The sequence below is a fragment of the Mus musculus genome, chromosome 7, assembly GCF_000001635.26.
Source record: "Mus musculus strain C57BL/6J chromosome 7, GRCm38.p6 C57BL/6J".
NCBI lineage: Eukaryota > Metazoa > Chordata > Mammalia > Rodentia > Muridae > Mus > Mus musculus.
This window is the reverse complement of record NC_000073.6, coordinates 110,216,855-110,235,790: the sequence shown is the minus strand read 5'-3', so window position 1 is coordinate 110,235,790 and position 18,936 is coordinate 110,216,855. Positions and strand designations below refer to the sequence as shown.

Here is an 18,936-nt window from a genome sequence, read left to right as displayed (position 1 = left end):
TAGTTCAAGACTGGACAACTGAAGCCTAAAGCTGATTGTTGTGTGTGATTTTTCTGGTATGTCCTACTATCTCTCTACATTTTAAATTTTTTATTACGTTATTTATGTATGTGTTGGGGTGGGGACAGGGCAGAGGGTATGCATGTCACAGCACACATGCAAGTCAAGGATAAGTGGTTCTCTCTTTCACCATGTGGGTCCCAGAGTTCAAGCCGGTTGTCAGGCTTGGCAGCACCCCACTGACTCATCGTACTGCTCTCTACATTGTATGATGTACTTGGAGGAGGAGAGGCACACATGTACCATGGTGGAAGAATGGAGGTCAGAGGACAGCTTTCAGGTGTAAGTTCTCTCCTTTCCATCATGTGTTTTCCAGAGAGCATTCCAGAGATTGAACTAAAGTCATCAGGGTGGGCAGCAAGTGCCCCCATCTCCCACTGAGCCATTCACCAGCCCTCACCTGTCTGTATTTAAGTGAATTTTTAAACACAGTTTGTTAGGGTAGCAGTTTTACAAGGAAACTCCACTTAAGGAGTTGTAGCTGAGTGTGGTGTGGCATGCCCCTTTAATACCAGCACTCAGTCGGCAGAGGCAGATGTCTGAGTTCCAGGCCATCCAGGGCAACATGGTGAGACCCTGACTCATAAAGAAGCCCTAAACTATATTGCATGAAGATCATCCTCTGAATTGCTTCTTGTTTTGTTGTTTGTTGTTTTTGGAGGGGTTGTTGTTTCTGTTCTTGTTCTTGTTGGGTTTTTGGATGGTTGCTTTGGTTTTTGTTTTGTTTTTTTGGTTTTTTTGGTTTTTTTGAGACAAGGTCTTTTAAAGCCCAGGCTTGCCAAGGATGAGTGTGAACTCCGGATCCTTCTACCTCTACCACCAAACACTGTGATTACAGGAATGTGCCAGCCACCTTGCCCAGCCACGTTTCCTATTTCTGTGATTTCATGTCTTGTAGTATATTACAAAGGTTAACTTCTACCCTATTCTTCACTTGAAAAAATTGAATCAGTAAACAAATAAAAGATAGGAGAAGACACCTAACCTTACTAATGTAGATTAAAATAAGCTTCCTTTTTGCAGAATAGCACTGATACTTAAGCAGCTACCATAATATCTACTGCTTACAGACTCAGTCAATGCCCAGTGCTGGAGAAAGCAGAGCCACTCTCCTGACTCCAGCATGACTGACAGGTGGGAATAGATGATCATTTGTGTAAGCAGAGACAGCAGGGAAGTGAGCTATGCATTGTAGCATGTTTGGTAATGTGTTTGAAGGAAAACAAAAACATCTAAAAATCCTATGCATGAAAAACAGTAAAATAAAACTTATCAACACTATGGATCAGTTCACCAGTGTTATAAAGAATGACATAGGTCTGATATTGAAAGATATAATCCCAACACAACGCTATAAAGGGAGATCACAAAAGCACATGAAACATGATCCTGCTTACATCAAAGCATATATGTTTGTCCCAAATTACACATACACACACGCACACACACCCCTGCATATCGGCACACATGTATGTATGTATGTATTCAAGGATAGGAGGATTAGGAAAGATAACCACTGAAGCCAGACGAGCAGTGTACACCTGTAATTCTGGCACTGAGGAGGCTGAGGCAGGAGGACTGCCAAGAGTTTACGATCAGTCTTGATCCCATAATGAGCTCCAGGTTAAAGAGTGACTTCCTGTCTCAAAAAAGGAGTCATCGGTGAAAGCAAAATTCCAATAAGCTTCTAGTCTGTGACTCGAACCCCTGTGCACACTCCTTGTGCATGGGGTCTTTTATCCATGTGTGCAAACCTACCCCCACAAACAAACAAACAAACAAACAAACAATAAAGTACCTCATGAGAGATGTAGCCAGCACACATTGCTAAGTCAAGAACACTTGCCATTTTCCCAGGTTCTTTTCTTTTCTTCTCCACCATTCTTACATGTATGTGCGCCTTTCACTTCACTATAGTTCCAGAAAGAACTTCAACTGCAGCCTCTCCCTCAGATAACTTGCAGGGCTATTAGTTATTGACAGTGCTAAAGCCAGGCAAGCACAACTCATCAGGCTTGAGGGCTAGTGTGGCAGCCTCACTCCTCACTCAAGTACAGCACCTGTCTGGGATGCATGATGCCCTGGGGTTGAACCCCACATGGGGATAGGAAAGACCTCAAATACAGACTTCTAATGAAAAGGAGGGGTCAATAGTAGGAAAGAGTTGTGAGGTAGCCCAAAGTATTACCCTGTTCTCCAGGGAAAAAAACTAAAGCCATAGTGTATAGTTAACTAATGACCAAGATCTCAAGTCTGAGGTTTACCCCTGCTGTCTTCTCTTCCAGCCTCCTGCCTCCATGTGGTGCCTACAATATGATTTCTGTCCCTAACAGTCTCCCAGCTAATCTGTGCAGAGACAATTCCAACAGCTCCCCCCAAAAATGCATGAAACTGCAAACAGTCCCAGATCCCAAATATACCATTTTCTTCATGTATCAGTGATAAAATTCAATTTACGAATTAAGCCCAGCAAAAGATTAACAATAACTTTGATGATGATGATGATGATGATGATGATGATGATGATAAATAAACAACTAGAGCAGCACACTATAATAACTTATTTAAAACTTGTGAACTGGGGCTGGAGAGATGCTCAGTGGCTAAGAGCACTGACTGCTCTTTCAGAGGTCCTGAGTTCAATTCCCAGCAACCACATGGTGACTCACAACCATCTGTAACAGGATCTGAAGCCCTCTTCTGGTGTATCTGAAGACAGTGACCGTGTACTCACATATGTAAAATAAATGAATCTTTTTTTTGGTTTTTCGAGACAGGGTTTCTCTGTATAGCCTTGGCTGCCCTGGAACTCACTTTGTAGACCAGGCTGGCCTCAAACTCAGAAATCTGCCTGCCTCTGCCTCTGCCTCCCGAGTACTGGGATTAAAGGTATGCGCCACCACCGCCTGGCATTAATAAATCTTAAAAAAAAAAAAAAAGATCCTGGAGAAAATATGAACAACCTTTAAAAAATTACTTGTGAACTGTTTATTTCTGGATTTTTCCACTTGATATTTTGGGCTCACAAGTAACAGAAGCAATAAAAAGTAAACAACAAGAATAAGGGACAGGAAAGGGAGAAGTACCCTACATCTTAATCTTCCCATTTAACAGAAAAATATAGAAGTAGAGGGCTAGAGAGATGACTCCCTGGCTAAGACCGTTGAAACTTCACCACCTTGATTCCATCCCAGAACTCACACGGCATAAGAATCACCTCCTGCAAGCTGTGCTCCGACCTCCACAGACAAGAAATGCCAATACATACGCATACTTCTTCCATTGACAAAGTAAATAAATGAAGATGCAACTAACAGAAAATTCCCAAAGTTGCCCAAGTAAAGGACCTCAGAATTTTAATCCAGTGCAATCTACCCAAGTCTGTATAAAACAGTTCTTAGTCTGTCACCGAGATGTCTCTCAACCCCAGTGTAACAGCTACCTCACTGAGCATACCTCATCCTAAGGTTGGGAAGAACTGCTGGGGCTGTACTCCCTGAGGCTGTAGCTTTCCTTCCACAATTCAGTGAAATGTAATACCTTCTTCCAATGCTGTCTCTACAATCAATGAGAACTCTTTTGGTTTTGACGGTGGTGGTGTTTTGGTTTTTTGCTTAGGGGTTGGGGGGTAGGAGGTCTGGAACCAAGAGCCTCCTGTATACCAGACAAGTACTCTACCACTAGGTCATACATGCCCTGGCTCCAGAATAGCTTTTTTTACTATCTAGTGTCATTTCTGGCTGGCCCACCGTGCACTCATTTATTAGTCTTCTAATTCAAAGCAAATGTAACAAAGCTACTTATTCCTAAAGAGACAACGGACACCGAAGGCTAGAAATGTTCCATCTTTCTTCTTCCTGTAAGAAAGTTGGCATATATGGAGTTCCTAACCAGGCTTTTCCTCTCAATTGCTGAGAGCTGCAGTGTCAAGTCGACTTGGAGCACAGAAAGGACTGTGAATAAGTGACAGAACTCGGAGTGAGAGCATCCTGGGAGTCCATGAGTTTTAGGCCAGGCTGGGCATAACAGTGAGAACCCCATTTCAGGAGGAAAAGTCGGGCATAATGGCTCACTACTATAATCCCAGTACTGGGAGGCTGAGGAAAGAGGGTCGCCTTGAGTTTATGCTAGTGTAGGGTACACAGTAAATAAGTTCCAGGCCATAGTGGGCTTTGTCCAGACAAAGAGACTTTGTCTCAAAAAAGAAAAGAGTGGGATGAGAAGAACTAAAGGATGCTGAGACATAGGCTGCGTTACTGTTGTGAGGAGACATTCGAGAACTCGGCTGTTCCTGATCTACTACTCTACTCACCACTCACAGAAGGAAGGTTCTGAACTTCTGGACAGGAATGGAAAACACCTATCCAGAGGAAGGAAGCTTAGAAAGCAGGTAACTCTACTTCGTTACTGCGTCCCTGTGAAACTGTGGTGAGACCCAAAAGACACAGGAAGTGAGGCTCATGAAAGTTATAAACTCAGCTGGGCGTGGTGGCGCACGCCTTTAATCCCAGCACTTGGGAGGCAGAGGCAGGCGGATTTCTGAGTTCGAGGCCAGCCTGGTCTACAAAGTGAGTTCCAGGACAGCCAGGGCTATACAGAGAAACCCTGTCTCGAAAAACCAAAAAAAAAAAAAAAAAAAAAAGTTATAAACTCTGAGGGTTTTGTGTTGTTGTGGAACTCCATAGACTAGGCTGGCCTTGAACTCACAGAGATCCACCTGCCTTTGCCTCCAAAGTGCTAAGATTAAAGGCATGTGCCACCACTGCCTTGTAAACTCTCGAGTTTTAAGACCAGAAATGCCAGGTTAAAGTGGACAGACAAAACCAAAAATAGTGCCCTGAGATTCAAGTATTATCTTCAATAAGACAAGAGTTTACATTTTTTAAATTTTATTTATTTTTGGTCTACAGATCAAATTCCAGGAAAGCCAGGGCTACAAAGAGAAATCCTGTCTCAAAACAAAACAAAAAGTAAAAACAAACAAAAAAGATGTATTGTATTGCATCAGGGTCTTACACGTATTTATACATGTTACACCATGTACGTACCTGGTGCCCACAGAGGCAAAAGAAAGCATCAGAGCCTCCCTCTCTAGCCCCGCCCACTTGTATCTTTTTAAGAACCAAATTTCCAAGTTATCACACTGAAAGGTTTCTAGCAAAGAATGAAAAACAGAAATAATTCATAACTCATTCCTATCACTTTAAGATTTGGAACTACCTGATGCTCTTTTTATTTAGAAAGCTATCTTTATTCTTGTGTTTTGGTAAAATATTAAAACTATTTTCAGAGACTTATCGTCTCACTGTGTAATCCAAACCAGGCTTTCTCATTCTCAGGCCTGTCTCAAGCCTGTGGAGTCCTGCGATTACAGGCCGGGGCCACCACCTTTTAGAAGGCTCACTCACAATTCCACAATTCCAATCCCCCAACTTTGCTTCTGAAAATTAGAATTTTTGGTTTCCCACTATAGCTTTTACCTTAGTGGTTAGCAGAAATAGCCTGTAGGTTTAGAGATTCGGTACTATTCACGGCAAGAACATGAGAATTAACCACGGCTTTGTGTGCTGGGCGTCACAAAGGCCTTTACAGTCATTTCCTTCCTTTAAGTTTGCAACTGATTACTCTTGCCTGGCTCAATTACTCTAACAATCCATGTTAAAATTTCTGAAGCTAGATGCCTACTTGGAAACAAAACACAAAGTATTATTCAAAAGATATGCAAACCAGTACCAAGGTGAAGAATTAAAAAAAAAAAGCAAAAAAAAAAAAAAAAAACCAATTGATTCAAAAATTCTTCAAGCCTAATGGTTCAGTCCTGTAATCTGACCTCTTGGGAGGCTAACACAGATGCACTGCTGTGAATTTGAGGCCAACCTGGGCTACAGAATGAAAGCCTATTGGGGGAGAATATGAATGAATATCTATCATTGAGAAAATAAGATGCAAACTACCCATATTGTCCCTCTAAACGTGATCTGTATTTAAATCTTCACTATACTTGTAAGCTCTTCAACTTCAAAAACATACCAAAAAAAAAGTGTTTCTAAAAACAACAGGATCGAAACAGGGCCAGTACACTTATTTTAAGACATCCCCAGCACTAATGTGTAATTCACACTGAAGCCATAATTGTAAACTAAACTTTATAATAGAGGTTGCAAAAATATCACCAGAGTTATATTTAAGAGAGAAACCCTCACTATATAACAGTAAGAGTATTAAATTAAGGCACATTGTGAACTCTGGAAGGAGAATAAAGGCAGAGATCTAGTGTGGGCTGGGAGAGACTTCATGCCATAAATGCCCTTTTTTTAAGTCCTACGAATTTTATACCATGTGTATATATGAACTATGATAGTTCCTCTTCAATAGTTAAGTAATTACCTTTATTGTTGTGTTGGCATTATATATAATTCTTAGCAAAAACAACCAGTGAAATGCTAAATAATATGATTCATCGTTTTTAAATAACCACAGAATAAAGAACAATCAGAGACTAATAAAATGGCATTTGCTGCCAATCCTGACTACCTGAGTTTGATCCCTGGGACCCACATCTAGAAGGAAAGAGCCAAGTCTCCCAAGTTGACCTCTGACCTGTGTGTGCACAGTGTGACATGCTCACACCTCACCTAAATGGACAAATAAAACATAATAGAAGAATAATCATTTCCTCCATTTCAAATGATACACCCAAACTTATTTCCATTATGACTTGTGCAAACTTATACCATGACCTAAAAGTAAAGTCTATCTCAAGTGGCAGATCACAAAGTTCTCCTAAACTATAGAATCTACACGCAACTGTCTCTCATTTAAAATTAATAATAAGGGTACCGGAAGGCAGAGGCAGGTGAGCTACAGGCCAGCCAAAGCTACATACTGAGACCCTGTCTCAAAAAACTAACACATGACCCACCCCACCCGCAACACTCAAAAGGCAGGCAGAGTTGAAGGCCAGCCTGCTCTACAGAGTGAGTCCCAGGATGGCCAAAAACACACAGAGAAACCCTGTCTCAAAAACAAAACCCGAACAAACAAAAACCATGAAATAAATAGAAATGATAATGAAAGCTGGACAAGGTGATAGGTGCTCATAGTTCTAGGGCTGGGGAAGCTGAGACAAACGATCCCCGAGCTCCAGCCAGCCTATCCTGGGGAGCCCCAGAGCAGCACGAGATTGTGTCTCAAACAACAATCAAATATCACACCGAGCGGTGGTGGCGGTGGCACACGCCTTTAATCCCAGCACTTGGGAGGCAGAGGCAGACAGATTTCTGAGTTTTAGGACAGTCTGGTCTACAAGAGTGAGTTCCAGGACAGCCAGGGCTATACAGAGAAACCCTGTCTCGAAAAACCAAACCAAACCAAACAAACAAACAAACAAACAAACAACAATGTAGATCTACTTAAGGAATAAAAGCCAAGGTTGTCCTCTGGCTTCCACATGAAAGCACACATGTGACCTGCATGTATTCACATTCACACACACACATGCTCCTTCTCTATCTCTCTCTGTCACACACATACATAATACATACATACATACATACATACATACATAAATTCACACATACATACAAGAGTCTAAAAGTTGGCTCAGGGAGTAAAAAGGATTTGCTGTCAAACTATGAGAACCAAATTTCAGATTCCCAGAACCCAAATGAGAGCCTGATGCAGTAACTTGTGCACTGTATCCCAGCACCCCTACCAGGAGATGGAATGTAGCTGTCTTTGCTGCTTTGTGGGTTCTTCTTTTTCCCACCCTTTATCCTCCCAGTTGCACCCCCATCACTAAATAGGAGAGAAAGAAGGATGGATGGATGGATGGATGGATGGATGGATGGATGGGAGTAAGGGAAGAATGGAAGGAAGGTGAGGGAAAGAGCGAATAAAGGAAGGAGAGAGACAGCGATACAGACAGACATCTTGAATCTAATTTCTTTCTTGTTTCTTCTTTGGCCACAGCTACAAACAAACCACAACCAACCTCCCTAAACAACCAACAACCCACTTCACCTCTCAGGGCCCTAGCATCTATATAGCCTCTGAAAACTTCCCAGAATTCTAAATGCCACGTCATCACAGAAAGTATCTGCAGCTGGCAAAACCATGCTTCTGCTGGAGCATGAAGAAAACCATAGGAAGATGCTGTGGGTGGTCCAGAGCAGCCTGTATCTGGGATTAAGATGAAAGCATATTATAATATTTCCTTATTTTTTAGAGAAACCAAAATTCCAGAATTCTCAAAAATGTCACAATGGAAGTCAGAGAAGGACTGCAGGATATGTACAGGTCAACTAGTTTGGTGTATGCCACAATGAGCAAAGACTATTTCCAACAAGGTGGAAGGCTAAGACTGACTCCAGAGGTTGTCCTCTGTCTCTGTGGGGCACACACACAAATAAGAACAAAAATTCAAAACCAAGCCAAACCAGGGGAAAACATTACTTTATATATATATATATAAAAGGGTCTCTTCGTGGTTGACAATCTTTTAATAACTATCAGAAAACACAAGAGAATTGCATCCAAGATGAATGATGTAATCGATTTGTTCTAAGGAATATTCTTGAAAACAAGTTTGAAAGCTTCTTTCCTGTTAGTCTAATGGTATCTACTCCCGCTGATGAACACATCTCTACCCAATTAGAAAAGGCTGAACTTGGTAGCCAGGAGTGGTGATGCTTGCCTGTAATCCCAGCATTTGGGATGAAGAGGCAGCAGGATCAGGTCAAGGGTAACCTTGGCTACAAGAGTCCTTATCAAAAAATAAATAAATAAAATGGAGGTGAGAAGTGGGCTAGAGAGATGTCTCTGTGGTTAGGATTGAAACTGCTCTTGCAGAGGACCCACGTTCAGTTCCCAGCAGTCACATTATGCGGCTTGGAACCATGTGTAACTCCAGCACTGTGGGATCTGATGTCTCTTGTCTCTATGGGTACCTAAACTCCCGTGCACATACCTACTCTCAGACACACATACACCACAGACCTAAAAATCTTCTTTAAATTATTACAGTTTTAAGGTTTTTAATTTTATGTATGTGAACGTTTTGCCTGATGTATGTATATGCAGCACGTGCCTGTCTGGTACTAAAGAGGACATCAAAACCCCTGAAACTAGAGTTAAAAATGTCTGTGAGCCACCCTGCAGGTGCTGGGATCCACCTCTGGTCCTGTGCAAGAACAAGTGTAGTTGGGTGCAGTGATGCAACCTTTAACCCAGCTCTTGAGAGGCAAAGGCAGGCGGATCTCTTTGAGTCTGAGGACGGTGTGGTCTACACAGTGAGTCCCAGGATAACCAGAGCCACACAGTGAGACCCTTTGGGGTTCGGGAGTTAGGGGATGGGAGGGGAGACCAGAACAAGAGCACCAAGTGCTCTTCCTGAACTATTTCTACAGCAACACGATTAAAATTTTTTAAAAAGGAACTGAACATAATCTCTTACGTGTCTCTATATTTTCTAACCTATGAAACAGTAACACCAAATCAATATTAGACTAAAATAATGAGTTGCCTTTTAACAACACATTATAAATTGGGCTAAAGGAGCTGACGGTTTCTACAGTGGGCAGAAATGGTTCCCTTCTTTGTGGGGAGGAGGGAACTTTTTGAAAACTTTCAGGGAAAAAAAAAATCAGTGACCTGCAGTGACCTTATACCCACTTGCTCTAACAAGAAAGCATCCCTGTGTCTATGCTGAACTGCTCCTATCCAAACTTTGTAAGTCACACAGACAGGGCTTTTACAATGTGTTCCGTGTTTCAGTATTTACTTGCTTGTTTTCACATGTAGATGTGTGTGCCTGGATGCACATATGTGCACTGTGAGTAAGCAGGAAGCCCTGAGGTCAGAAGAGAGTACTGGATCCCTAGCGCTGGAACTGCAAATGGTTGTGCGTAGCAGTACCTGCCCTTTGACTGGTAAGCACGCATTGATCTTGCAAAGGACCAGAGTTTGGTTCCCAGCACCCACCCACAACTACCTGTCACTCCAATTCCAGGGGATTTGATGTCTCTGGCCTCCTTAGGCATGTGCAGTCATGTACACCTACCTACAAAGACACAAACACACACATAACTTAAAAATAATAAAAATAAATCTTTTAACACTAAAATTTTTAATTAAAAAGTAGACAAGCAAAACAGCTCAGTGGGAAGTCATTTGCACCTAGCCTGGCCTGAGTTCAACCTCCTGAGTCCACAGGGTAAAAGGAGGGAACTGACTCACTTTCACATGCATGTCACAGCACACACATGCTCATATGATTGTGCACACACAGAAGTATACACTTAAAGAAAATAAGTAATGGATATAAACAAATAAAAAGATAAACAGAGAGATTGAGGCTATTCTGGTCTACAGAGTGAATTCCAGGACAGCCAGGGCTACACAAAGAAACCCTCTTTCAGGAGAAAAAAAAAAAGATAAACAAAACATGGTTTCCATCTACAGTCTGAGCACCTGAAAGGGAGAGACAGGAAGATGGCTGTAAGTTTAAAGCCTACCTAATCTACTACACAGCAAGTTCTAGCCCATTGAGAGATATACAGAAAGATTCTGTCTGAAAAATAAAATATATACATTATAAATGGAAGTATAGCTCAGTGATAAAGAGCTTGCTTAGAATGTAGTAAGCCCTGGGCTCAATTTTCAGTACTACAAAAGTAGGAGCAGTGTGTGTGTGTGTGTGTGTGTGTGTGTGTAAAGTGTTTGGGGGCCTGAATTCAATCCCTAGCTCCTATGTGAAAATACCCATCATGGTGGTATGTGCTTATAATTTGAGCACTGGGAAGGTGGAGACAGGAGTATTTCCTGGGGCTCAGCAGCCAACCAGTATAGTCTAGTCTAGTCTAATTTGTAAGCTCAAGCCAGTGAAAGACCTAAGGGAGGGAGGTACATGGCATTCCTAAGGATGGCACCTGAGGCTTTTTTGTCTTCCATAACTACCATGAACCCATGTGTACCCACACACAAGAACACATGCATGCACAGATAAATACACTTTTTTATTTTTTCAGTAAAACGAGGGCTAGAGGTATAGCTTAGGGTAGAGTGTTCGCCTAGTATGCTGGGTCCCATCCCCAATATAGAGAAGAAAAAAATCCTAACAGCCTACAACTACTAACCTTTTATTAAATTAACATAGTACCTTATACACAAATCAACACATTAGTTCCAAAACACACCTTTCCCCCAATGAAATGGAGTCAGACACCAAGAAAAAAATTAAGTTAAAATATTTTCAGTTCCAAAAACACTGGCAAGATGTATACATTAATCCAAACTCTCTTATGTTGTCCCAGGACAGATCAAATACAACTTCACAGATGTGCTACCAGCATGTGGTTGAAAACTATGAACTAAGAGTTTACACTTCCAGCCTAGCTGCCAAAAATCCCCTAAGGGACCAGCAAGATGGCTCAGTGGCTAAAAGGTACTTGCTGCCAAGCCGGATGACTTGAGTTTGACCCTAGGAATCCACACAAATGGAAGGACAAAACTGACTCCTGAAAGTTATCTTCTGATCTCCATATCTGCACTGCGACAGGACAACCACAGAAATGATCTGCACATATAGACACACACAAAGACATTAAAGAAATCTAAGTTCTCTAGGACCAGAAGAGGTTTCATTTAATGAAAGAAACAAAGAAGGAAAGAAAGAAAGAAAGTCAGTCAGTCCCCTAGGTTCTTTTCCTCAAATTTTTATTGGAGTGCAATGAAAGTAATAAAATGTTATGTCATCAACTGGAAAGGGGAGGGCAGATTAAGCAACACTGGCTTTAAAATGTGAAAATCTTGCCAGGCATGGTGTCACACCCTTTAATCCCAGATCTAGGGAGGCAAAAGCAAGTGTATCTCTGTGAGTTCCAGGCCAGCCTGGTCTACACAGTGAGTTCCAAGACAGCCAGGGCTATGTAGAGAGATCCTGTCTCAAAACAGATAGATACAGACAGACAGACAGGCAGAGATAATCTTGGTTCTAAACTAGCTACTGTAACTTGGGACAAATCACATCTCTGAAGCTTCACTTTCCATATCAACAAAATTGAGGGATACCCTGGAACTATCTGGAGGAAAGAGGAGCTATTTTCTAAAGTTCTTTAAAAGTTAGGGTTGGAGGAATGAGGAGGAAGATATTTTCAATGTATGTAGAGTAATAAGCACAATAATTACAACATAAAGCAGGAAGAGTAATGGATCTTACATGGCATAAGATTTCTACATTCCCCTTAAAGTGGCAAAATGGTCATTCTAAGTATACAGAGAGAGAGAAAGAAAGAAAGAAAGAAAGAAAACAGAAGCCAATCATAATAAAATGGCAACCCTAAATCTATCAATATCAATCATTACATTATACATACATGGCCTAAATAAATACTCTGATACCTCAGAATGGTTAAAAGAAAACCTGGCTACACACTATCTAAAAATTATAATAGGTAAAAGTAAAAACAAAGTCCTACAGCTCTATTCAGAATCACGAATAAACTAGAAATAACAAATCTTCAAGAGTGAATGGATAACTATGGCACACCTATAAGATGTACTAGCCTAGCAATAACAATACACATACTATAGGTTAACTTCTAAGGCATTCATCTGAGTAAAGGAAGCTGGTTTCAGAAGATCCAATTCATATCACACTTGAAAAAGGAAGACTAGAACAGATCCGTGGTTACCACCTGTTGGAGATGGGGCAGTATGACAAAGCTTTGTGGGACAGAACTGATGAAATCCTAGTTAGTTAGTGATAGTTACTTCCTACGTGTGCTAAAACTCGTTGAACTGTACACCAGAAAAACCTATTATTAACTTTTTTAAATATTATTTTTAAATTATGAGCGTGCATGTGAAAATGTGTGTGCTGCTGCCCACAGACGCGAGAGGCAGCCCCTGGAGCTGGAATTATAGGCTACCCCTATAGCTATGTGAGTTATCCCACGTGGGTGCTGGGAACAGAATTCTGGACCTCTGGAAGAGCAGTCGCCCCTAACCACGGAGCATCCATCTCTCCAAGACCCCGTATATTACTTTTTTTAAAGTAAAAGTATGTGACTAATTTCCATCGGTCCTTCCAGACTATGATTTAATGAATAAGATCAAAAGGAAAACAAGTGAGCCCGCCAGATCCTGCTGGCAATAAAAGTCACTACTGAAAAGAACTTCCTCATTTACTACACAAAATATACAAAGCAAACCCAAACTTCGGAAATTTTTTTTCTTAGAAGAGGCTAAGAAAACCCAGTCATTCAGATCCAAAATGTGTATATTTTAAAAATGCCTGTTGAATGGCTCCTCTTGTCTGTTTCTATATTTCAGGCTTTTCAAGACGCTGCCAATTTCTCCTGGCTGGGTGCCACTTTGGGGTTTACTCGACTTACAAGTATCCCTTTATGCGTACCTCATACTCTGGAGTCTTTAGGCAGCCCTGAGGAGGACTCTGCAAAAGCAATGGCCTTTGCAGGGAGCCCGTAAGACCCGGGGCCGCTCCGCACGCGCTCTCACTGGCCCCAAGGTCTGCGGACGCCGGGGCGGGGAGGCTCTGCTCAGCGTCCCGGAGGCGAGCCTGAGGCTCCCGGGCCCCCATACAGCCCGTGGCGGGGGGAGACGCTCTGCGGGTCCCGCGGCGCCTCTCGGAGCGCACCTCGGCCGTCGCGGGAGCCGCAGGAGCGCGTCCACCCCCGCGCACCGCCCGGAGGCCTGAGGAAGAGTGAGGACCGCCGCCCCGCCACATTCCCAAGCAGCCCTCCCTGCGGACACCGCCGCGGGTCCCGTGCCCTACAGGAAGAGCGCCGGCAGGGGGCTCACCTTGAGTTGCGACTTGGAGACCTTGCCGCTGCGGTCCAGGTCGAGCGCGGTGAAGGCGTGCCAAATGGCTTTGAGCAGTTCGTCTTTCAAGCCCCTCATGGCCGCGGCCGCGCTGCCCTAACAGACCTGGTCAGCCCAGTCGGCAACTCAGCGCCTCTGCCTCCTGCAGGATCCCCACAGAAGACTCGGCCCGCCGCGCGGTCACCTGACCGCTGCAGGCCCCGCCCTCCCAAAGGGCACACCCCTCTGGTCCCGCCCCTCCGTCTTACCAACCAGCCCTGGGATACCCTCTGCCCACTACGGGGACGTAAACAACACGCAAAGTCCTTGTGGTGGGTTTCCACACCAACTCAGGCCATTTTCAAAGCTCGCATGTGCTCCCAAAGGAATGCCCACCAGCCCGAGGAACACTCAAGACTGGAGTGATCAGCCACTGAGGCTTTTGCAGGAGTCTCACAGTTATTAAAGGAGTCTTGGTTCAGTCCTGGGATGGAGTCACGGTCTTAAGAGGCCAGACAAGACCCCGAAAAATGTCCAGGCAGAGCCTGGAATGCTCAGTCCCAAATCAGGAAGGATAAAGAAGGAGACAGAAACAAAAATAGAAATCTAAGAAAGTTGCTTCATGCACTTTGCAAATATGCATTGATGGCCCTCTGTAGTGGCCTCTAGGGGCAGAGCAACAAGTTTTAAGAAGAGTTAAGAAGTCAATGATAGGCTTATAAAGGCTCATAGATAAAGGCTCTTGATGCCAAACCTAACGATTTTGAGTTCTCTCTCCTAAACCCACATAGGGGAATGAGAATCGCAAGTCGTCTCCTGACTTCCACCGCATGCCCACACACCTACAATAAATAAATAAATAAATAAATAAATGAGTAAAATAGAAGTTAATAAGCCCAGCAACATTTTCTTTCTAACCTCTGCCGCTTAGGATCAGTTCACATCCTAGGAAGAGCTTCACGGAGGTAAAGTTGCTGTCGCTGGTGGATTGTGCTCCCATTATTGGAAATCATGCAAATCACTCCATCTATTTTAATAATGAGAATGGTTGACCACTTAAAAGAATCCATCCAGACCTAGAGAAGTGCCCAGATGGCATCTCTTACACTTGAACTCTTCTGACTTCAAATTCTCCACAAATAGAAAGAGCATAGATACCAGATGGTCCAGAAGGCTCTTTCCCACTGCCTGGGGTAGTGACTGTGACTGGGTAACTTGAATCTCATCACAATAGCACAATCCTTAGACACTATGGAAAGGATAACTATCAAAAGTCAAAAGCAGGGGATTCCCAGATCAAAGTGTAGTTTATTTTTCCTCTTTAAAGTTCCTTTGGGCCTATGGTGTAGCTCAGTTGGTAGAGCTCTTATCTAACATGTACAAAGCCCTGAATTTATCCTTAGCACTACACGGTGCTAGACCAGGCATGGTGGTGCATGTCTGTAATCCCAGCGCTTGGAATTCAGAAGTCCAATGACATCCTTAGCTACATATGGAGGTTGAAGCTAGCCAGGACTAAATGAAACCCTGCCTGTAAATTAATAAACTTCTTGATGTCCACATATGTCTTATTTTAAAGGGGACAGGAGAGATAAACTAATTTGGAAAGAGTCAAAAAAAAAGAAAAAAAAAGAATAAGCTGCATCAATGAGTTTAAGGGCAGAGGGAATATTGTGATCATAAAAAGAGAAAGAGCTATAAGAATATGTTCTATCTGGGTGTGGGGGAAGGGGGTACCTCTGCGGGCCCATGCCAAGGCATCCCTTCCCCCTGAGAGACCAGCCACACAGCATGGTATAGTATAGAATAGAGTTTATTCAGGGCATGGGGAGGGGAGTTAAGAGAGTTGTAGAGGCAGAGAAAGGCAGAGAGAAGGAGAAAGTAGAGAAATGGAGGCCAGCCATGACCACGTGGAGAGAGGGGGGGAATGGAATGGAGCGAGGGGGAGCAAGGGGGCAAGAGGCAAGAGAGAGGCAAGAGCATATGAGAGCAAGAGAGGGAGGAGGGGCCAAGCGGCCCCTTTTATAGTGGGCCATGCCTACCTGGCTGTTGCCAGGTAACTATGGAAGAAGTATACCTGGCTGTATGGGGGTAGAGTCCAGACAGAATACCAACAGGGAATCACATAGAGCAGAAGGTGGGAACAAAACAAAGGGATCATGATGTCACCTCTTCCTCACTTTAACAGCCTTGAGGGTGCCACGCTATTTCATTACCACTGGTCAGGATTACTCTGCCCTCCCAAAATGTGGTTTCTATTGTTTCTCTTCTTTAGCTCCAGCCCAAGTCTTCAGTCAGCAAAAAACATGGTTTAACCTCTAATTTATTTATGCCAACTCAGCTTGCCCTAAATAGTGGCAAAACCAAACAAACAAGCAAAAACAAAAACAAAAAAAAAAAGAAAAAAACTAAACCAGGCATGGCAATATGCAGCTGTACTCGGTAAGGAGGCGTAGGGGATGGCTACGTGTTTGAGGCCACTCTGGTCTGCACAGTGCATTCCAGGACTACAGAGCAAAACTCTGCCTCAGGAGGGGAAGAAAGAGAAAGAGGAAAAGGGGAGGTGAAGAGAAAGAGAATGGGAGGGAAAGGAAGGAAGGAAGGAAGGAAGGAAGGAAGGAAGGAAGGAAGGAAGGAAGGAAAGAAGGAAAGAAGGAAGAAACCCTAATACTGAAGGTTCGGTTTAGCCACTGGATGACACTGAGACTCCAGACACTAAGCATATTTCACAGCCTTTACTCTGGGCTACTCTGTTATTTCCAAGTGCCTAGTTTTATAATCCTCTTTTTCTTTTAGGTTGCATAGTTGGTTAGTTAGTTTATTTGCTAGTGTTACAAATAAGAACCACCACACCTTGCTCCTACAGTGTCTTTTTTTTTTTAATCCTGCCCTGAATGTCATTCATCATCACTTACTTGTTCAATGTCTTACTAATTTCTCAGGTTCGTCCTATTTAGTTGGGAGTGAAACTATTAAATGAAGATCAGTAGGCACAAGTCATCTGGGGTCAGTTGGGAAGATGGGTGGTTACTACATAGATGGGGGCAGAATCTTGGCTTTCCCATTTAGATGACTAAATATGAATAAATATGAAGTTTCATTTCCTTGCTTGTAAAATGGAGTGGAGTACTATTATTTATCTGGAGTACTATTAAATAACATGATAGTTAAATGATTAGCATGATTAAATAAACATGATAGTAGAGTGCTATTAAAATAATGTGAGGCTTAAATGAAAACCTAGTGTGGCACACACTATCACAATATGGCTCATATAACGGATTTGTCCTATGGCAATTTAGCCAAACTACAATTTAGTTCCCTAAAATTCCACCCACCCCCCTTTTTGACAGTTTTTCACTATGTAGCTTTAGCTAGGGTTGGGGGAACTTCCTATATGGACAAGGGCCTGGCTGGTCTCCAACTCATAGCCCTTTTGTCTGCCTCTGCCTCTGCCTCTGCCTCTGCCTCTGCCTCTGCCTCTGCCTCTGCCTCTGCCTCTGCCTCTGCCTCTGCCTCTGCCTCTGCCTCTGCCTCTGCCTCTGCCTCTGCCTCTGCCTCTGCCTCTGCCTCGAGTGGTAAAATTAAAAGTATACATCACCACACCTAGCCTCCTCCTGAAAATTAAAAAAAAAAATTCTTTATATTTACATGTGTGTGTGTGTGCTTTATGTGTGCAGGTATCCAAGGAGACCATAAGAGGGTATGATATCTCCCTGAAGCTGGAGCTACAGGCAGTTGTGAGCTGCCACCATGGTACTGGGAACCAAACTCAGATCATCTACAAGCACAGTACACACTCTTAACCACCACCACCGAGCCATCTGGCCAGGCCTCACAGGGAACACATTTCAAGTTCTAGCACTCAGGAGACTGAAACAAGAAGATCATCAAATTCAGGGATAACTTGAGCTGCATTGTGAGGTCAGGGCCTGTCTGAGCTATATAGAAAGACCCAACCTCAAAACATGGAGGGAGAGAGGGGGTGGGGAAGTTAAGCCTGTCTCTTCCTCCCAGCCCCATGCTCAAAGAAATAGACTCAGATTCAAACATATTTACAGCCTTTAATCCCAGCACTCGGGAGGCAGAGGCAGGCGGATTTCTGAGTTCGAGGCCAGCCTGGTCTACAAAGTGAGTTCCAGGACAGCCAGGGCTACACAGAGAAACCCTGTCTCAAAAAACCAAAAAAAAAAAAAACATATTTACAAATATCTTGGCCATATCACTAGGCTCTTCTCTGACTGGAATTATAATTTACATTATCCCGTTATTTTCATCTACTTTCTGCCACATGGCTGGTTATCTGTGCTCAGGTACTGAGCGTTAGACTACTCACATCTTCTCAGGCAATGCCTAGCTCCACCGCAGAATTCTTTCTACCTCCCAGATGTCCCACCTTCTATTCTACCCTTTCCTATAGGCCACGGGTTTTTTAATGGACAGGTGATGCATCCATGCAATACACAAGACAGTCTTTCTACAGAGGTGAAAGAAGAAGGTAAGGGAAAGAAAGAATAAAGCTGGTGATAGTGTCATCCCCAAAATTCACATGCTGAAGTCCTAGCCCCCAATACTTCAGAGTAAAATCACATTTGGAGATGGGGTCTTTTTAGAGATAATTCTGATCTGATATGATTGGTGTCCACATAAACAGGACGAATTTGGACATAAACATGCCCATGGGAAGAGCACCATGCAAACAGAGTCACATGCTTCTACATGCTAAGGAACACTAAGGAGTTGAGCAAACAGCCAGTAGCTGAAAGAAGGCAGACGACAGAGTCACATGCTTCTACATGCTAAGGAACACTAAGGAGTTGAGCAAACAGCCCGTAGCTGAAAAAAGGCAGGCGACAGAGTCACATGCTTCTACATGCTAAGGAACACTAAGGAGCTGAGCAAACAGCCCATAGCTGAAAGAGAGACATGGAATACATCCTTCCTCACAGTCCTTAGCTAGAACCAAGCCTGCAACAACCTGGTATTAGACACTTCCCACCGCCTACACCCACCACCCACTTCCATTCCCCCAGCCCCCACCCTTATTCTCCCAAC

General features: G+C 43.2%; 1 protein-coding gene across 1 annotated transcript in view; it reads right to left on the bottom strand.

The window, feature by feature from the left end:
* Swap70 (SWA-70 protein) overlaps positions 1–14,088 on the bottom strand; it is a 61,804-nt gene extending 47,716 nt beyond the window's left edge. Inside the window, exon 1 of the mRNA NM_009302.3 lies at positions 13,882–14,088. Coding sequence (NP_033328.3) covers positions 13,882–13,980 — 99 coding nt within the window. The 5' untranslated portion in view covers positions 13,981–14,088. The remainder of the gene's footprint in view (positions 1–13,881) is intronic.
* Between the last annotated feature and the right edge of the window lie 4,848 nt (positions 14,089–18,936).